Source organism: Molothrus ater, chromosome 11, assembly GCF_012460135.2.
Source record: "Molothrus ater isolate BHLD 08-10-18 breed brown headed cowbird chromosome 11, BPBGC_Mater_1.1, whole genome shotgun sequence".
Taxonomy (NCBI): domain Eukaryota; kingdom Metazoa; phylum Chordata; class Aves; order Passeriformes; family Icteridae; genus Molothrus; species Molothrus ater.
In genome coordinates this window covers 840,008-861,133 of record NC_050488.2, presented here as the reverse complement: position 1 = coordinate 861,133, position 21,126 = coordinate 840,008, and the positions used below count along the sequence as shown (strand labels likewise).

Sequence of the window (21,126 nt, the reverse complement as noted above, 5' to 3'; positions counted from 1 at the left end):
AAGAGCCCAGCACTGACCCACCTGAGTTACTGCTTTTCCCCTCATGGCTTCTTGCCAGAGTTGCTGAACCCTCTGATTACAAAAAGGGCAAGAAATGGGTGTTCTTTGGGTGGACTCCACAATCCTGGAAGTGGTTCTTTATCTTGGCCCACACAACTGAAATTATTGCCCTGCTGGGCATACTGAGAATAAAAAGGTTTGAAGCAGGTCCAGTTCTGTTTCCCCTAAGATCCAGAGCAAAAGGGGCTGAGGAGCCTTTGAGCTGTGCTCATTCCCCAGTGCAGCCCAGGCTGGGCAATGCCCCTGGGCGAGGGAAGGAGGGCAGGGAGGCGCTGCCAGGGGAGTTGGTGCAGGGGGCACTGGCACAGGACAGAGCCCAGCCCCTCTCCCAGGCAGTTTGCTGCTCCCAAGCCTGAAACAGCATTAAACCAGCACCAGCAGGAGCCTGTTTGGTTTTGGTTTTGGTTTGGTTTTGTTTGCAGCCTGGAAGAGCTCTAAACCTGTCTCATTGTGAGCACACATTTTTTCACTTGCATGGAGCTGGGCCAGTAACTCTTGCACAAATGCTGAAGGACTGGGGTGCATCCACAGCGTTTGGGGCTCAGCCTGGCTCTGAGTGACTCCTGGAGCCTCTGCCGTGCCCAGATGTAATCTGTCCTGTCCTGGAGTGCTGCTCACAGGTCACATCTTGTGCGTAACACGAGGTGACAGCTCGAAGGAAGCAGGACATATCACTTATCCCAAATCAGCGGATTTGGGTTTTAAAGTTTATACTGAAAGTTTCCTTTAGAAATATCTCCTTTTTCCCCTCACTATTTTCATTTGTTAGTGAAAAATTTATGTGCTAGGGTCAGCAGTGTACTTGGCACATGTCTGTCCCAAGGAAAAGGATGAAGCAATTACACACGTGGCCTCTCAGCATGGAAAATACCAGATTACAGCCCAATTCTGACAAGACCTATGTGGCCATGTGGCCGTGTTCCTTTGAGTATTCCACCTCTGTGGCAGCCTCGTTTATCCTGAATTTACACTGCCTAGAGTCAGCACTAAAACACTTGGAACATGGCTAAGATTGAGGAGCACTCCAGGGGCACCAAATGCCTCAGCCTAAGGCAGGGTGTTGTGGCAGCCCGGGGGACACCCCACACTGAGGGGGAACGTGTCCCTTCCAACTGAGGAGGGGAACACTGCCCTGCAAAGGGGGGACAGCCCGCACTGAGGAGGGGACCCAACACTCCACACTGAGGGGGCACACAGTGCCCCCCACTGCAGGGGACAGCCCAGGTTGAGGGGGACACCCCATGCTGAGGAGGGGACCCTGCCCCACGCTGAGGGGGACATAGGGCCCCGCACTGCGGGGACACTCGTGCAGAGAAGGGGACCCAGCATCGCCCGCTCCACACCAGATAAACACCCGATATTCTCTATGCCTTCCCTTAAAAACCCGCAGGGGGTGGGGGCGAGGGCGGCAGAGGGGTCCTGCGGCCATCCCCGGGCGGGAATTCCTGGGAAATCCCAGGGAAATCCCAGAATTAGGGAATTGCCGGGAGATGCGGGACGGCTGCAATAACCCGAGCAGCCACGAGGTGCCGCTGTTGACTCAAAAAAGCCGCGCCCGGCCGGGCCCGATTTCCCATTTCCCGGGAATTTCCCGTCCCTTGGTCCCAATTTCCCATTTCCCGGGAATTTCCCGTCCCTCGGCCCCGATTTCCCATTTCCCGGGAATTTCCTGTCCCTCGGCCCCGATTTCCCATTTCCCGGGAATTTCCCGTCCCTCGGCCCCGATTTCTCATTTCCCGGGAATTTCCCGTCCCTCGGCCCCGATTTCCCATTTCCCGGGAATTTCCTGTCCCTCGGCCCCGATTTCCCATCTCCTGGGAAGTTCCTGCCCCTCAGCCCCGATTTCGCCTTTTCCCAGGAATTTTCCTGCTACACACACAAAGCATTTATTCCATTTGTTTAAATGGGGTTAAGCAGGTTTTCCCCCATGGATGTACTTTATATCAGGAATGCTGATGAAATTCTTTTTGATTTTTTCTTTTCTAGAGTACCGCTAAGGAAAGGGATGTGCAGAAATAGGCTCACAGAAAGATGCCAAGAATAAATGGCACATCTATGCCCTGAAGAGCAAAGGAGAATCAGAGGAAAAAGAAAGAGGAAAAGAGCTTCAGGGCAAAAATAAAGATAGATACTGCTAAGCAGAGGAGGCAGGCGAAGGAGTGAAAGCAAAGTAATACATCCTAACAAATTCTGGGATGTTTTGAGTTTGGAAACAAGGATAAGGTGGCATTTGATATACCTCATGACAGTAAATTGACCCAAGTCATAAAGGCATCATCTGGTAGAGATTTTGTGAGTGGTTACAGCAATGTTCACCTAATAAGAACTAAAAGCAAAATATCCCTAGTAATTGCAGAAAATACATTAAAATTCATGCTGCAGAAAGGGAGCAAAGACCTTTTCTATATTTGTTTGCACCAATAATTTGCATAAGTAGAGCTATGCTGATATAAAACTTTTTAAGAGAGAGCTGGCCTTGTATTTGGCAGCTTTTTTTAAGTTAGATTTTTATGGCTTGGCTAATTGTTCTCCTTCCTTTAGTCCCTAAAGAATCCTGATTGGCTTCAAGTTAATTTGCTGAAAGCCAGAAATCTAGTAAAAATGTAATTTTACCCTTGCTAACAGCTGGAGAAGCAAAATCAATTTCAGCAGCTTGCTGAGTAATGAAATTAGAGGGCTCAGAGCTGACAGGAGCCTCCCCTGCCCGAGTTGAAGGGCAGTGCCATGGCTCTGCTCTATCCCCTGCTGCAGGCACCCTGCACACAGCCCTCAGCAGGCGGCCCCAGCCTGACCTCCCTGAGCTCACAGCATGCTTCTGTTAAAGGTGGATCACAGCAAGGCTGCTCTGAGTCAAATCCTGAGCTAACCACAGGGAAGGTGCTCGCTGGGCTCTGATACCTGTCCCTGCACATCAGCCCTGCACAGCTCGCACCTCTCCAGGAGCTGGGAGTGGGAAAGGTCCACAGCAGAGTTTGTTGTACTCCCCAGTGCTCCCCTGGGAAGCTGCCAGAGCTGAGCTAGCTGTTTTAAAGCTCAATTCTGCATTTCATTATCACCCAAATTACTGTAGAAGGTGTTGGACAAGCTGCACCATCGTTATTCAGAGTTCAGTTCTGTTCTTCCTGCAGGAGATCTGAAGGGAAGCTGCAAGGGAGCTGACTCGAGGGGAACAACCCTCCCAGTCCCCTTCCAGCTGCTCCTGAGCCTCCCCAGGCTGCTGGCCTCTCACCCTGCACAAAGCTCATCAGGAAAAGGGGCTGAGCTCGCTCCCAGCAGCCAGCACAGGCTGAGCTGGGGTTTGTCTGCAGCAAGCCCAGGTTTCCATCAGGCAGAGGGTGAGAATGACAGAGCTGCGTCCCTCACTGCTTCACGGGGGAGCCAGGTTGTAAAACACACCTAGGCTCCTGATGTTCTTCCTACCAGATACACATAACTCCTCTGAGAAGGGGCAAGGTGGACATTGAAAACTGAAATCTCCATTTTGCAAAACTGTGAGCTGAGCCAAGGGCCTGGAGAGTGAACAAATGTCCTTGGACTGTTCTTGCTGCTGCTGCACTGCTTATCTGGCACCCCCACCTTAATCCAGAGGATCCTACAGCCCTCAGAAGGGTGAGCTGAATAAACTCTCAGCTGTTTGTGGTGGGCAGATGGGTGACAGACCTGGAGAGACCTGCAGGGCTGAAGAGGCAATGGGAAAAGGTGCACAGGACACAGCTCTGCCATGTGCTCCTGCTCTGCTGGGTGCTTCTGGTCACTGGGAAAGGCAGGAGGATGCAAAAGATTGTTGCCATAATGAAACCCCCAGAATTCCTCTCCTGCCACCCAGCTCCTCCTGCTCTCTTGGCACAGGCTGCAGGACTTCTCAGGGCACATAGTGTCACAACAAGGGGGAATGATTTTAAAATAAAACATGACAGGTTCAGATTAAACAGTAGGAAGGAATTCCTGCCTGGGAGGGTGGGCAGGCCCTGGCACAGGGTGCCCAGAGCAGCCCCTGGATCCTTGGCAGTGCCCAAGGCCAGGCTGGACAGGGCTTGGAGCAGCCTGGGACAGTGGGAGGTGTCCCTGTATGGGCAGGGGTGGCACTGGATGGGCTTTGAGGTCCCTTCCCACCCATACCATTCTGGGACTCTGTGATTCCCCTTCAGAATCACCACAGCTCTGGCAGATGACAAAACACATCACTCTGCCATCAGTAACAGCATTGCCAGTGCAGGGGTTGGGTTTCTTTTATTCCCTCTGGACATGATCTATCACAAACTTGGTAGTATTGTTTTTACAGATGATTCATTTTGCACTTATGAAAACTGACTGCAACCTCTTGATAAATAAGGAGGGAGAAACTGATGCTTTGCAAAAAAAAAAAAAATTAAATGAAGGGATTTAAAGGCAGAAATGAAGACTAGAAGATGATTCTTTATGCAACCACAGGTAGAATAAAATCAATTAGAGCAAAAGGTTCAAGGACTGGCTTTGGGATTAGAAAATCTGATATTGGAAAGTGGCTGATGAACTTATTTATTCTTTTGCAAGCAGGTTCTGAGTTTGAAGCAGACTGCTTTATGTGGCAGTTGATCTATTTATCACCAACACAGAGGAACCTCCTTTCACATCACCAATTAGTGATGATGGCAAAGTGTGTACCAGGGAATGGTCCTTGCAGGGGGAGGAGGTTTGTGGGTTGGACTCTCCTCTGAACCGACAGCAGCAGCAGCTGATGTGTGTGGGCATGGAGCTGCTCGTTAAAATCCATGAGGTTTATTTGCAATATGCAGCTGGCAGGGGTTCCCTGGCACCCAGCTCTGCCAGCAGGTGAATCTGCTGGGTGAGAACTGCAGCAGCAGAATAAACCAGGTGTTCTCCCATGCAGCCGAAAGACAGGTGAGCAGTGTCTCTACAGGGAGAAAACAAAACCCTGAAATCAGTGTATGCAGCTGTGTACAGCACCTTTTCCTCACCCTTTTCCTCAGTATTTAATCAAAACCAGAGCTGGGTTAGAAGCAAACTCCTGGCTGGGTGTGCAGACTTCAATTTAACGTGAGCTGGAAGCCCTCAGAACATTCATTGCATCTCCAGCATGAGTACACAAAGGCATTTCTAGCAAAAAAACCAAACCTAATTCTTTTTACATGCTGGCCACACCAGTTCCCTTCTGCTTTTACTCCTCAGACATAAGAAATAGAGACAATGACAACACCTAGAGAGAGGGAAATTATCTTAATTCCATCTCTGTATTTCAATTCCATTCAGGTCCTTACTCAACTGTACATTACCTTCCTCCCTCCTTTATTATTTAAACTAATTTCTTTTTCTGAAGAAAAAATAGGAGTGAAACATAATAAAACACAAAATAAACCACAAAAAAAACCCCTCCATAACAATAAAACAAATAGAAAAATTTCCACTCACAAAAAAAAAAACAAACCCCAAAACAAAACAAACAAACAAAAACCTAAAATAAACCCAAATACACACACACACACACAAAAAGCCAAAAAAACAAACAAAATCCAACCCATCCTCACCCCCAAAAACCTCAAGACAAAATACACCCCCAAAATAAAACCAACCCACAGCTATTACAGCAGTGGTGGGATTTACTGCACGGATGAGCCATTGAGGCCAAGGGTAAAACCAAGAGGAAAGGAGCAGAAGTAACAAATCAAATCACAAGAAACTTGGAGGTGTTTGTCATTTTTAAAGGGTACCGTGCATTCACATATCTCTGTAAGACAAACCACCATACCCTTTTTTATATAACATTTTCATTCTTTGCAGGCAAGAACATTCTGAGAAAACTTGGGACATTTTCCCAGGCTAATACAAGACACCTCAGCATTTATGTTTTGGGGTTTTTTAGCACTGATGCAGGTATATTTATTTATTTTTAACACTAAAGAATAATTAAGGTAGAAACTTGACATCCTGGCTCACAGCCTAGAGGTCTTAAAATTTTTTAAAAACAAGAACCCCTTGAGACTGTTATAAGAATGTACAAATAAGAAGTTTACAAACTAAAATGGAAATCTAAGAGGCCATTCTTCAGAAAATTTTCTTCATTTTTTTTCTCTTGGGCAGGGTCTCCATCCTGGGCAGATTCTCCTGGAGGATACCTTTCAGCAAAACATGCTGCAGAGAAGTATGAAGTAGCTACTGGCATACAACAAATCCTCCCCCTTTTGATTTACTGTGGAGGTGGGACTGTGTAGGATTTACATGCCTTGTAAACTCTGGATTTACAGGGAGCAGGGTTGTAAAAGGGCACTGTGTTTGGGTGAACATTTACTTTTTATATTCATTGTGATTCAAGCATGATTTAATATGCATATTTGCAAAGTTTCCAAGAGGAAGTTGGATTAATTTTGCTCCATTTATTATTCTCTGCATCACTCACTCCAGCAGCCTAGCGTTTGCCAAATTTTAATCTGCCTGGGATTTTTAGAAATAAGTGTTGAATAAATAAGTAACTGACTGATCAGATGGGTTGGCCAGCATCCCAGGGCACAGCCAACCTGCCTCAAGAAGAGCTGGGAGTGCTGAGCTGTGCTCTGCACTGCTCAGGATGAAAGAAACCAAACTCCCCTCAGTAACATCTTTCAGCAATGAGATTATTTAGGTGGCTCCAGTTTAATATAAATGCCTCCTGATCTATGCAGAAAAAGCATGGATCTAAACCCATCCCTGCTCTTTGCAACACATGTTCAGTTTGACTTTTCTTTTGTTCAGGAATGTGTGTCTGCAGTTAACCCACCCCAATCCAAACCTCTGTGAGGTCACTGTGATGCCTCAGGTTTAGCTTTTATATTTTATTCATTCTGGGCTGCTTTAGTGTGTGGGTCTGGGGTTTGTATCAGGGGATGGTGAGCTCTGTGCAAAGAGCAAGGGAGACAAAACAATTCCTGCTCCAGCTGGGCACCAAGGACAAATGATCCAAATCTCAGCCCAGGAGCACAAACACCGTGGGCTGGAGAGAGAAAAACAAGCAGGGTGGGACTGCAGGGGCTAAAGCTGGAATGGGACAATGAACTGCAAGATGCAAATGGAGCAGAACTGATCCCAGTGACAGACCCCCGTGCCCGGCCGTGCATTTTGGGACCATTTTGGTTCATCTGGGGTGCAGCCCTGGCTGGGCTCTTGTGCTGCCCAAGGTGCATCCATTGAGGCCTTTGAATAAATCCCTGCTTTATTCTTTAGCTCCATCCAGCCTCTGCTCTGGGTCAGCCTGCACAAGGCATCAGCTCTGGACTCCTCTGGAGCACCCTGCTCCACCTGGAGGACAGCACCAGCCCTGGGCCACGGCCCAAGGGAGACATGGAGCTGGGCTGAATCCAGGGGAGGTCACCAAGCTTATCCCAGAGCTGGACCCCTCTGCTCTGGAGCCAGGCTGGGGAGCTGGGGGTGCTCACCTGGAGAGGAGAAGCTCCAGGGAGAGCTCAGAGCCTGAAGGGGTCTCCAGGAGAGCTGGAGAGGGACTGGGGACAGGGGATGGAGGGACAGGACACAGGGAATGGCTCCCACTGCCAGAGGGCAGGCATGGATGGGATATTGAGAAGGAATTCCTGGCTGGGAGGGTGGGGAGGGGCTGGGATGGAATTCCCAAGGTGGGAATTTTGCAAAGCCCCGCAGCAAAGTGCCCGGCCGAGGCTCTGTGCCTGCAGCAGTGGAGCAGAGCTGTGCACTAGGGGGTGGTCACGGACCAGCAGAGAGCAGAGCTCAGCCTGGGCAGCGCTGAGCTCCAGAGGAAGCGGAGGGGAACAGAAATGAAAAGCATTTAAAGGAACAGCACCCAGCTGGTCCGTGCAGAGCAGATTTCAGCCCACACTGGGGAGCTCATCCAGCCCAGGGCTGTGCAGACACCACACTGACACCTCCTCTGTGCAGGAGGGACACACAGGAGCCCCTGGGGCTGCTCAGCCAGGACGGTCTCCAGGCACAGCCTGTGGTCACTGTCTGCAGGAGGGGCAGAAATCTGCTCAGAGCATCTTGGAGCCCCTCTCTGACCATCACAGCTGAGGGTGGGGGCTGAGGGGAGGAAGGCAGGGCCCCCCAGGGCCCCTGTGTCTGTGTCTGCTGGACGTGATGGTGGAAGAGGTGCTGGCACCCAAACAAGGTTGTTCAGAGTGGAAAGCCTCCAACTCCCAGCCAACCTTACAAAAACTGCAGGGTAACCTTTTCCTAGAGACTCTGGTTTAGGAGGCAACAGACTCAGATTTTCACAGCCTCCCTTAGGGTTTTGCTCAGAGTGCAGAACTATGCTGCTTTGTCAGGTAGAAAATTATTTTTCCATTAGTTTTTTCTCACTGCAACTGGGGTTTTTTAAGACTCACATTCTTCAAAGGAAACAATTCTAGACCACACATATGAGCAAGCCCTTAAAAGAGCCCTGTGTTGCTTTCCTGTTCCTAGAAGCAGTATGTTTTTAAAACAATGCTTCTCCCTAACTCCTTTGGGCAGTCAGTCCAAGATGAGAAAAGTGAGGGTAGGGGTGGGAGCAGTGCAGTGAGGCTGCAGCATGAAGTTAAATGACAAAAGCAATCTGTTTGGCTTGATTTAAACTTCAGTCCTCACATTAGAGGCTGCAATAGAGCTGAAGGTCACGAGCTGCTCAGCTCTGCTGAAGGACAACCCGAGCCCTGTCTGACACTCCAGCAGAGCTCCAGCAGCAGAGTGGTGCTGCAGCTGTGCCTCTCATCCCCATCCTGACCTCCTTGGGTAATTCCAGTGACAGACAAAGGAACAGCACCAGACTGAGAGATTCACCCACAATGCTGTATTTCAGCTTCTCTTCTCTTCTCTTCTCTTCTCTTCTCTTCTCTTCTCTTCTCTTCTCTTCTCTTCTCTTCTCTTCTCTTCTCTTCTCTTCTCTTCTCTTCTCTTCTCTTCTCTTCTCTTCTCTTCTCTTCTCTTCTCTTCTCTTCTCTTCTCTTCTCTTCTCTTCTCTTCTCTTCTCTTCTCTTCTCTTCTCTTCTCTTCTCTTCTCTCTTCCCTCCCCTGCCCTCTGAAGTCACCTGAGGAGGCAGCAGACCCCAGGGTGTCTCAGAGCTCCACAGGCCTTTCCAGCAGAGAGAGTTTTCCCCACTCCTGATGCAGGAATTGTGAGGCAGAGCCGGTGCAGCAGCAGGAGCAGTAATGGGAGTAATGGGTAGTGCAGAGCTAACTGAGGTGCTGAGGGACTGTGACACTGCCTGACACTGATTGATTAAGAGGTTGAAGCTCTGACTGTGGCATTTGGCTGTTGAGAATAAAAGGAACTTTCACTTCTCCCTCGCACACATCCATCACGGGCAGACAGGCGTTGGCTGCTCCGTAATGACTGCGGCGCCTTTTGTGAGAGGGAGGCACGAGATGGAAATTCAGCTCCTTCTGTGATCTGAAAAGCATTTTAATTCATCAACTTTTCTGAAAGGATCTTCAAAGAAGAAATAACACTCTTTGGTAGCACAGCTGGGTTTCAGCGTGTTCAGCATCGCAGCTATCAAAGACTCTCCTGGCTTGCCTGAGAACCTGACTGGGGTTTTGGAGACAATGGCTGGGTGCTGTTCCCAGGAGGATGCAGTAGTGCCCAGAGCAGGACAGACACCAGCACCCACCAAAATGCAGCATCTGGAACGTGTCTGCCAAGTCAAGAATATTCCAAAGCCCTGCCTTGAACAGAGAACAGGTATGGATGCCATGAAGGGCATCTCTGTGGTTCCAGTTTGTGCATTACAGGGTGCTCTCACATTTCTGTACTGCCCTGTGTGTACAGCTCCAAGTATTTTGGTTTCAGGATTGACCCTAATGGCAGTTATGTGATCCAGGGCCTGAGAAAGGCCCATGATCGCAGAATCCCAGACTGGTTTGGGCTGGAAGTGTCTTTAAACCTCCTCCTGTTCCACCCCTGCCATAGGCAGGGACACCTTCCACCAGCCCAGGTGGCTCCAAGTCACACTTCTAGGGATGTTACATCTTAAAAAAAAGTCAAGTGAGCTCCCCTTGCTTTTGTCTTCTGCCTTTAGCCTTAGGGCACCCTCATGCCAGCAGCTCTTCCTGGGACACTCCTGTGGCCATGGGCTGTTGTGGGAAGATACCTGAAAATTTCATCAAGATGTCAAGTCTCAACACTGAATCAATAGGAACAGGTCCATCCAAGGTGCTCGAAAATAAGGATTATCTTTAGGAATAATGACAATACCATAAATCTCTGAAGAGGTAATTGTCCTCAGGAAGAAAGTATTACAAAGTCATTCAAACTGCAATTTGAAACTGTCACTAAATAGAGACGGCAAGTGTGAAAGAACAAAGACCAACTCAGTTCCACATTTAAAGCAGCAAATTATCAGATGAACCATTTACTGCCTGGACTGGCTCATATGCAAGTGATTTGCTGAACCATTCCTCTCAGTGCTCTTGGCTTTGCCATGTAGGAGCTGTGTTACAGTTTCCAGCACTGATCTCTCTTGTTCAGATCATAAAGCGACACTTGGGGTTTTGTAAATTAGTTTCACATTTGCCTCAGCTGCATTTAGCTCCAGTTTACTTTGATCTCTCTTGCTCAATCCCAACTTTGGCCTACCTTCAAAAAAAAAAAAAGAAGAACTTACATTATGGTCCAATTAAGGCCCATTCAAACATTTGCCATTTTGAGAAGCTTATTTGCCTTTCCAGAAATAGCAAAATCTTCAACACAAATTTCAGGAGGATCTCATCCATCCAGGATACTTCCAAACTCCATCAGCCTCCTCAGAGTGCTGCCACAGCATCTCAGTAGGATGATGGCTACAGAAAAGAGCTAATTAAGACTACAGTCATCTGCAATGCCACTTGCTTGGTTCCCCACTTTGTCCTCCTCAGCTCTGCTTTCCCCTCCACTTCATGTCCCTTGTCCTAAGGTGTGCTCCAGCTCTGTCCCAAGTGTTCAGCCACTGTCACCCCCTGCTCTCAGCGCTCTCAAATGCCCTGGCAGCACCAGAGAGCACAGGATCTCCTCTGCAAGTGGAAATGGAAGCTCCCCAAAGTCAATCATTGCTTCATTCAGACCTTTGTGAGCCTGAGATAAAATATTGTACAAATGTTGACATCGAGTATCAGCATTTGAACAATTCTTTGCCAGGGGTTTTTTCTGTACTATGACCCACCCAAACACATGCCTGCAGCTTTGATTATTCCCCAGACACATAAGGGGCTCTAAGTTCTCTGACAAAATGAGCATAGCTTTTTTATATTCTTGAGCAAAACAGACTTCAAAAGCAAAATTAAGAGCTGTCATTTGCTGTGTCCACACTCCCAAGTTAAAATGCAATAAATTCAACTTCCAAGTTAAAATGCAATAAACCCTCAGTGCCTGTCTGTCTGTACTCAGGGAAGCACCAAGGGCTGTGAGCCTGGCCACAGCTAATCCATTCAGAAAGTTGCACAGCTCTCTGCAGAAAGCTTTTTTGGAGTAGTCAATCAGTGCAGGCAGCTCGGATGCTTTCCTCTTCAAAGCACGCCAGCCTGTCATGTAGGCTGGCTTTGTGCACAAGGAAAGTATTTTTAGCAATGCACTGAATGGTTTGACATTGAGAGAACTGAGGGACATTGTCGTGCTGCGAAAACTTGGATTGGTAATTCTTGTACTGAGGACTTCCTGGGCCCAGAGAACAGCCTGGAAGCATTCATAGACACTATAATTATTCCCATTTCTACATCATGCACTCAAAAGAAACTCCTGTTCTCTCATATCATTGTCCAGTCTTCCCAGAGACTGCTAAAATTTTCTTGTGGAGACATCCCTCCTCCCATTTCAGACTCAGGATTTAGGTAGACACAAGGTCAAGGACATTGGAATGGATGCTAAGGAGTCTTCCCTGGGACTGGTGCTCTGGTAGATACAAAACACAAATAGAAGAAAATTTATTTGCAAATGTAACCCAGTTTCCCAGGGAATACAGAGCCAGGACAGCAGCTGCATCCTTATGGCACTTACAGTCTCAGGATGATTTCATGATTAAAGGGGGTTTGCACAGAAAATCTCTCCCTTGGTCATTCCTGTTGCAGGAAACAAACCTTTGGTGCCATAGCAGCCAACTTGATCTAATTTGGGCAAGATCCCACCTGAGATGTGGAGCACAGGAAGGTGTGGGTAGATGGAGCCACTGTCCCTGTGAGCGCCCCTTCCCTGTGCCACAGGCCCCAGCACAGCATGGAAAGGACCAAGCAGGTGCCCCAGGAAGAAGCTGCAAAGTGATGTTAGAACAGACTAGGAAGGAGAGACCAGGTAGATATAAACACCTACAACCATAAAACTGTATTTTCACATTCACTACAAAAGGTTTTAGTCCTCACATTGACAGTCTGCCCTTGCAAGTGCTGAATTCTGTACTTAGGTAATTAGGAGACAAGAATTATCTATATCATATAAAACAGATCAGTGCCATTGCTTGCTAATACATGATGAAAACCTGCAGTCCTTAAACTATTCAAAGCACAACATTCTTTATGTCTAACTGAAAAGTAGGATAATTAGTCAATATGCACAGCCTTTCATCAGCCAGAAGTCTTAAATTATGACTGGTATTAATTGTATATAATTGAAATTATAAATTTCCCAAGATAAATCATATCTCACTTGTAAATCCTACAAATATTTTTCCCAACAATTATAAATAGTTCTCATTCATAAGCATTTACAGATTAATGCAGAGCTATGGATGTAATTTCTTTGCAAATGAAGCTATGTCAATGTCAGTGCTATTCATAAATCTCTAGGCTCCATATTTTTTAATGAAGTCTAACAGGTTATGAATCAAGGCAAATTTTTATTGTTTGGTGTATAAGCCTTAAGAATCAGAAACAGGTTTTATAATCTAATTTCCCCAGAGATTATGTAACAAAAGTGATAAATTTACAGTTAGTACAGCAATGGTTTTGACAGCTATGACTTTTTCTCCAGAAGAAAGTAATTTGAATTTAGATTAAGACACATCACTGTATCTTTCCTTATAAACTGTTGGATTAAGTTTCCTGATCACTCTGTGTGCACATTTGACTGAGTGAACCAAAATGTGGAAATTAAAAATGTAGGAAGGGAGCAGCTTCTGCATTCCATTGACCTTTATATTAGTTAAGCATTTGAATTTTAATATATGTATGATACATCCTTTAATTAAAGTGTAAATCAGAACTCTTGACTTGCTCAGATTTATGAGCCGTGTATCAGCAAAGCTCCATTCAACCTTTCCAGCAGCAGCTCCTTCATGGCAGCAGCACTGCTGCTGCATGGCACACCAGAGCTGATAGCAAAAGCATCCACAGGCCAAAGGTGAGAACTTCTGGCCACTTATCTTTGGCTTTAATTTAAATTTGAATATGAAGGCAATCAGAGGAAAATATCAGAGAGAGAAAAGAATTCAAGCTGGCTGCTGAAATTAGTAGAGACAGAGGAGTATAAAATCTCTTTCTACTTGTACTAATAATTGTATAGGGCAGCCTGTCTGAATTATCCCCCAGACAAACACAGAATCACAGAATCATCAAGGTCAGAAAGGACATTTAGGATCATTAAATCCAACCATCAGCCCAGCACCACCACCCTGTCCACCACTGAACTGTGTCCCCAGGTGCCACATCCACACCTTAGGGACACTTCCAGGGGTGGGAACCCCCCCACTGCCCTGGCAGCCTGGTTCCATGCTTGACCATGTTCTCCATGAAGAAATTTGGATAAGCACATCCCTGTAAAGAGTTTACACAGCTCTCAGTGCTCTGAGTGAATGTGTTGGGCTAACAGGGGGTCTGCTGGCTTCCCTCTTGCCGTGGAAGGGAACTCCTGCTTTCAATGCCATTCCAGTTTCCTTTTTTTAAAATTCCATTTTCTTCAATACCATTCCATTTCCCTGTTCAGAAAAAAGGAACAAAAACCCTAAAAATAACCCACACCCTACCCCTCCCTTCTCAAACCAAAAACCACTCCCGCAGCACAAATTCCTGTGCTGGAGTTGGAGGATGTGATGCTCAGAAACCTGCCCTATGTACATGTTTTATGGAAGTGGAACACAACAAGCACAAATAATTACTCTGAAGGATGTAAAAAAAAATAATAGTTCCTCAGATTGGCTCTTTACTTCTTTTACAGTGAGTTGTATATTTAAGGTAGCTGAAATACATTCATCACAATTGCCATTACTCAGTCCAGCATGTTCCCTTTCTCTCCTACCTATTGTCATACTGCACAGCTCCCAAAGATGCTAAAAACAGTTCCTCTGGTGGAAGAAATCTTATTCTGAATTTCCTTTGACTTTCATCAGATCACTCACACAAATAAGTGAGTTCTAGAACACCAGTTTGGATGGAAGACTTCCAGCAAGTTGTTTTCTTGTTTGGATCACACTTCTCAAGGGGGCACCAAGTGTTCCACAGGAGAGATCACGCTGTGACCCTGCTGCTCCCAAAGGGGTGCACAGCCCAGCCCCAGTCTGACAGCCCCAGGAGTAGCTGTGTTGTGGCTGGAAAGCAAGAGCACAACAGAAACGAATCCCTGGCTGGAAAATTGCTGGAAGTTTGCTTAGCTCAGAAAGAAACCCTGAAGCTGTGAGGTCTGATGCTGGCTATACTTTTTTTCCCCGTGTGAGCCAGTGGTACCCAGCATCTTTCTGACTCTTTGTGCTGATGAATGCAGTGCAGTGCTGGGAATTTTATCTGGGTTTAGATCAGCTGATGGTCCTCTTCAAAAAGAGACCTTCATCCTCTGAAGCTGAGGAACACTTCTTGCAAGGATTCATCACGAATGACAAAGGCTTTAACGGTGCTGTTGTCATTCTGGCCTATCTGTAACTCTTAGATGTTCTTTCCCCTGGCACAATGTTACCTGAGAAGAGCAGGATGGTTTGGCTGCAGGCTGAGCCTCCCAACCCCTCTGCTCCTGCCTCCTACCCTGACATGGGCACAGGGAAAGGACAAAAGTCCAGAGGGCAGAACTGTAAGAATGAGGGAACACAAGGAAATGAGAGGCTACCAGTACTATTTCAACTTGGAAAACTCAAAACATTTGCAGAACCAGAGGGAAGACTAAAACCAAGTGGGGAAGGGGCACTGTGATGTCCTTCTTGTTCCACTGCAGAGCACGTGAGCACCCTGTGAGCCCCCCCAGCCTGCAGAGGGCCAGCCTGGCCCAGGGCCAGAGCAGCTCTGCAGAGGCTGATTGAGCACCAGGCTCTGCAGTGAGGGCATTAGGCAAGGTCACTGTGGGGATAGCTCTGCAAAGGCAGGGGATGGCAGCAGGCAGGACCTGGGCTCAGGGCAGGCAGTGCTGGCACCCCATGAGCCTGGCTGAGAGTCTGGCTGGGGCTGCAGCCAGAAAAGGTGAAGGGATGCAGGTGTGGGATGGAGTTCCTGTGAAAGTGCTGTGGTAAGAGAACTGCTAATTAATTCAATACCAAAATACTTGCTTAGGTAGAAGGCTGCTTCTGAAAATCATGCAGATTGAAACAGCAAAGCTGCAGCTTCAACACCACTCTGAGGTTTGCAGTCCTCTCCTAAAAGACTCCAAAGATGTGAATTTTAGCAAGGCAGTGAGAGAACTGCAAACCAGCTCCCTCTCAGCCATGTGTGGTGGGACCCCCATTCAGCCCTTGCAGCAGAGCTCCCACCCCTGTCCTCACAGCAAATTATCTCTAAAACTGTCCTGAGGCCCATTCCTCCCCTCTGCCTCAGTCAGAGCCCTCCAGATTCCCACTGCAGGCAGCAGAAATTCATTTCCCTTCACACATCTGAGGGGTAGAGAGCACACGTATCACTGCCCCAGGGGAATGTAAAATAAATTGAGGAGCACTGGCATGCTCAAAGCCCTGGAACAGCTGCCATCAGTTTTATATAACAGGTTGTGGTTTCCTCTGACAGCTTGACCTCGATTATCATTTTTGCCCTGAAGGCTCCTTTCCTTGGGCAGGTTGGTCCCTCCCCTGCTCCTTCCTTCCCTCTCATCCTGCCCCATCTCCCTCCCAGCTGTGGCTGCCATTTGTTCCTTCCCAGTTACCAAATCCAGTTTTGTCCTGGAAGAGACTGAGAACACCCTGCTGCACCATCCCCCCTCCAAGAGCTCACACAAAGCAGGAAACCTGGTGGCTTCCCAAGTGAGCTCTTCTTTCCCTGTGCTGCTGCAGGAGCACAGGCAATGTTTTCATGGGTTGTTATTCCTTCCATTTCAAACAGGGAGGGAGGAAACTCTGGAGCAGGGATGGTGCCGTAGGGTCCTGGTGATCCAGGGAAGCTCATCTGAGCTGCACAGCACAACAGGCTGGGCCCAGGGCTGCCACAGGATCAACTCAAAGTGCTGAAACCCAGGAAACACTGAAGGCTTTTGTCAGTTTTTCACTTTACTCCCTATTAATGCTTCAGCTAAAGGTGAGCTCTTCAGAAATTAATGGAAAACATCCAGCCAGCACTAAATTCTTCCTGCCAGTTTTTGATGAAGAAAATCCCTGAAGTTGTAATTTCAATCAATCTCTTAGGATACACATTTTAATTCCTTATTACTATTATTTCTGCGTATATAGAAGACAAATAATGTAAGATTCAACTCCCTGAGACTCAAGTTTTGCAGAAACTCACTTAGAATCATCCCAATGTACAGCTTAAGTTAGGGCTTGAATATTTCTCAGTACTTCTGCAAATAAATCATTAGATCTGTACCCATCATTTACCAGCCCATCTCTGCCTGTCCTAATGAGCAACACATTGCATTTATCACTCCCTCTGTCATCATTTATCATGGTGTAGTCCATTAAAATCCTTGAACAAACCTCTCCCCTGCACTGAGGAGCTGCAGGATTTGACCCACTTAAATTTAATAAGAGACAGATTCTTTCTGAAGTCTCTCTGATGTTAGTAATTCACATGGGTTTCTTTTTTTAGATTAGGTATTATTGCCTGGCATTTAAGGCTCAGATAATTAAGTAGATTTATATTTATATTGTCTTATTATTTACTCATGTCTGTTACTTAAAACCTAATAACAAACAATGACATTACTACTCAAGTACTTAAGTTATCCGTAATTGAAATTAGGATCCAGTGCAAATGACTGCTTATTCTGACTTGATGGATAAATAAACATTCATCAGTAAAAGCAATGAAGACAGCAAATAAAAAATAAACCCTTGCTCTCTTTATCCTCTGTCACATGGCCAGGACATGCAGCATTGCCTTGAAGGTGGGAAGATGCAGACATCAATATCAAGGATGGGAAAGCAAGTTGGAAAGTCAAATCTGATATAATTTTGGACATGAATATCTTTTGGATATAATTTTGGACATGAATATCTTGGGATACAAGCAAGACAAGATTTGAAGGAGGAGATAGCATCTTTATTGCACATAGGGATAGAATGATAAAAAGAAATAAGCATTCAGGCTCAAAATGCTTTTTCAGTTTGCATGCTGTAAAGCTTGTCTGCTCTTCCAAGTATATCATTATGTCTCAGGAACGATATTATCTCTCCCTGCAGACTCTATAGTGCTTAAAATGTCAGCTCTTCTTGAAGATGTCTGCTTTGCACCTTCCATCTGTTCCCAGGGATGAAACTGCTGTCCATCTCTGCTTCCCACCTCTCCCACAGCAACGTGGGAAAAGGCAGAAGAGGGTTTCCAAATAAAATATGTCTTTTAGATTAATATTAACCTCATTTCCATACCTCAAACTGTTGGCAGAGACCACAGAGCATGGGTATTATATGCCTGCCATGTGAAATACTATTTATAGGAGCCAGCTCTATGAGTAGGCACAAGAAAAAGTTACCAGTTGTTTCAGTGCAATATGTGTACAGTAAAATTAGTCTATAATTCTTAAGAAAAATCTTTTACTTGGAAGAAAAAAGAGTTAAGAAAAAAAGAGTTGGTGGGTGTAGCAAAATTAGTTTGAGTTCTTTCTAAAAAGGAATAAGAAAAAAATAAAGCAAACAGGAAATACCCTAAACTCATATTGTAGATGTTTAGGTAGCATTTATTTTTATTAGAAGTGTACAAAAAAACAATCAGGCTTTTTGTTCCTGTAGTGTGGATAAGGGATGGTATAATCCCCATTTTTGAGAGGGAAGAATGTCGCTATAAGACACGAAATAAAACAATGTGGACACGCAGCTCTCCAAGGTAAAAAAGAGGGAAGTTTAATTTCTGACTCCAACATTTATGGTTTTCCAAAAGTGACAGTGGATTGGAGGGTGACAGTGCCACCTCTCCAACGACACTGGACAAACCAACAGTCCATCAAATTTCTGCTGCTCCATAAAAGAATGCAAAACAGTAAAATATTTACATAAAGTGTGTGAGAAAGTTTGTTACAAGAATATAAACATCAGAAGGCTTAGAAAAACTTAAAAAACAGGGTGACAGACGAAAGGTAGAGTTAGCTGGTTTGCCCAGTCACACCACATCCCTACCAGCACATGGAATTAAGCCTTGCTCCTTTCCCAAGGAGGTGCCCATCCCACTGTCCTTTGGACAGAGCAGCCCCAGGCAGGGCTAAAGCCAAACCAGCCCTCCCAGGGAATTCCCACCATGGTTTTCCTGCAGGCAGAAGGGAGGGCTGGGCGGCCTTTTGGGCAGCTGTGACAGCTGTGACAGCTGTGACAGCACTGTACATGCAGTGTACACATCATAAAAGGAGGCAGGTTTGGCCACAGGAGCCAGTGCCTGAGGAGAGCACAGGCAGGCAGCTGCAGTGGATTCCCTGGGTCACGGATGAAGGCCAGCACGATGTTGGACCAGGAAGCTGAAGGCGGCAGCGAGCGGCTCCAAGGCCCGCAAGACCGCAGGGCCCAGCGTCACTGAGCTGCTCACCAGGGCCGTGTCTGCCCCCAAGGAGCACAAGGAGCTCTCCCTGGCCATGCTCAGGAAGGCGCTGGCTGCCGATGGCTGTGACGAGGAGGAGAACAAGAGCCACATCAAGCTGGGGCCCAAGAGCCTTGCCAGCAATGGAGCCCTGGTGCAGACCAAGGGCACTGGGGCCTCTGGCTCTTTCAAGCTGAACAAGAAGACGGGTGAGACAAAAGAAAAGGCAACAAAGAAAAGGACAGCTGCCAAACCCAAGAACCCAGCAGCCAAGAAGCCCACAGACCCTGCCAAGAAGCCCAAGAAAGTGGTGATGGTGAAGAAGAGCCACAAGAAGGCCAAGATGGTGAAGAAGAGCCCCAAGAAGGCAAAGAAGCCAGCAGCCACAGCAGCCAAGAAAGCAGCCAAGAGTCTCAAGGGAGCCGCATGGGCAGGCCACGCCAAGGAGGCAGTGAAGAACCCAGCTAAGACAAAAGAAGTGAAGCCCAAAGCAGCCAAGCCTAAGGCAGTCAAACCCAAAGCAGCCAAGGTAAAGAAGGCAGTGCCAAAAAAGAAGTAAGACAACTGAGAGAAATTGAGAGTCTACTCATTTAAATAAACCCTGTCATCTTAAATAATTTTTTGTCATTACAGTCCTCTAGTGATGCCCAGTTACCTAAACTGAAGGTACTGGTACAGGACCTTGTCACTCAGGGCAGGGTGTGTGTGTATTCCCACAGACACTGGTATCCAATGGTAACAACCCTCTGCACCAGCTGGATGGAGACCCCAGACCTTTGGAATGACAACTCGCCTGTGACTTCACCTGGACCTCAAGAGTCAGACACTTTAAGGACATTACCAGCAAAAAGAAATGCTCCCTCTGACAGTGTCAAATATTACCTCTAATAGTTTTTAAGTTGGTTTGTTTGTTTGTAACATTCAAGTTGTAAGTTTTAAGTATTTAGCTGGCAGCATGCCAGGCAGCAACATTGTACCTTTGATAGCTCCTGGACATGATAGTAAAAAATTGATGGGACACACCAATAGCTAGAAAGATTAGGTTTGTCAGTTTAGTGAAGAATTTCATTCTCCTTGTACTGTGTTTGTTGTCCTTTCTGCAAAGGGCCCCACAGAGAGATAATAAACATGGCTTTTATATTTTAAAATAGAAAAGGGGGAGCTGTGAGAGCACACAGCTGGACTGTGAGTGCCATAAAAGGAGGAGGGGTTTGGAGAGCCAGCCCTTGACAAGAATGCAGGCAGCTGTTGGTCAGTGAGCTGGTGGTAACCAGTCATAGCCAAGCAGGTTTGAACGTGGAGTATTTTGAATAGGGTGTGTGAGAGCTGTGCAAACCAATAAAGTCTCTGCTGCACAAACCACGAGTGCTGTGCTGTCTGTCTCCCCTCATTGTGACAGCCAACAAGGCACCTTTTATACCCAAACCATTTTGCAGCTTTCTGCCAGGACGAGTTGGCCTTACAGTGAGCACAGGTACAATTTACATCCCCAGAAATCCATTTACACACTGCTCAGGTTGTGCCTGGAGACCTCAGCATCCATGGAGAGAAGGAACAGGGATCAGTTTCCAGTTCTGGGCTGGCCTCTGTGCCAGCACAGCCACCACCCAAACACAGGGGACAGGTTCCCAGACAAACACCTGCATTCCCAGGGGAGACCCAAGCCTCCTGCCAGGCACAGGAGGGGCAGCCCAGCGTTTGTCTCCTTGTCCCTGTGGCTCACAGCCATGTGCCAGCCACGCTTGTGCACGCGGCACCAGCACCATCCACCCACTCTGCTGGCTCCTTCCCTCAGCATTATGTCAGCCTGTTCCACAGCACCAGAGCCAGCCTGCTCCCCCGTCAGAGCCCTGCTCCCAGAAACTCAAAAATATCCCTCCCTTCTGTTCCTGCCAGCCTCCAGCCAGGCTGAGTTCTGCTTGGCTCCATTTTTGAGCCGCTCTCATGCCACACTGCCAGGACTTCACCTGAGTCCAGGACTCACCTCACCAAGCGCCCAGACCTGAGCTGCATCCCCTGGTCCACAGGGGAATGTGATTCCAGGCAGGGAGCTCCTAAAATGGAGCTTTTCAACCCTTCCTGGGGAGGCCTCTGAGGCCTTGTCTGTCACAGTGTCCCGCATGGGGCTCCGCGTGCGTGGGGGACGGTTCAGGCCTGCTCTGGGTGTGCATTGCTGTGGGTGTGCATTGCCCCTGCTGTGGGTGTGCATTGCTGTGGCTGTGGGTGTGCATTGTCCCTGCTGTGGGTGTGCATTGTCCCTGCTCTGGGTGTGCATTGCTG

At 47.2% G+C, this 21,126-nt stretch overlaps 1 protein-coding gene across 1 annotated transcript in view; it reads left to right on the top strand.

Annotated features, from left to right (window-relative positions):
* The window catches only part of LOC118691767 (histone H1-like), an 86,874-nt gene extending 67,469 nt beyond the window's left edge, over positions 1–19,405 (top strand). The window contains exon 2 of the mRNA XM_036391169.1: positions 18,784–19,405. Coding sequence (XP_036247062.1) covers positions 18,784–19,405 — 622 coding nt within the window. The remainder of the gene's footprint in view (positions 1–18,783) is intronic.
* The last annotated feature ends 1,721 nt before the right edge of the window (positions 19,406–21,126 follow it).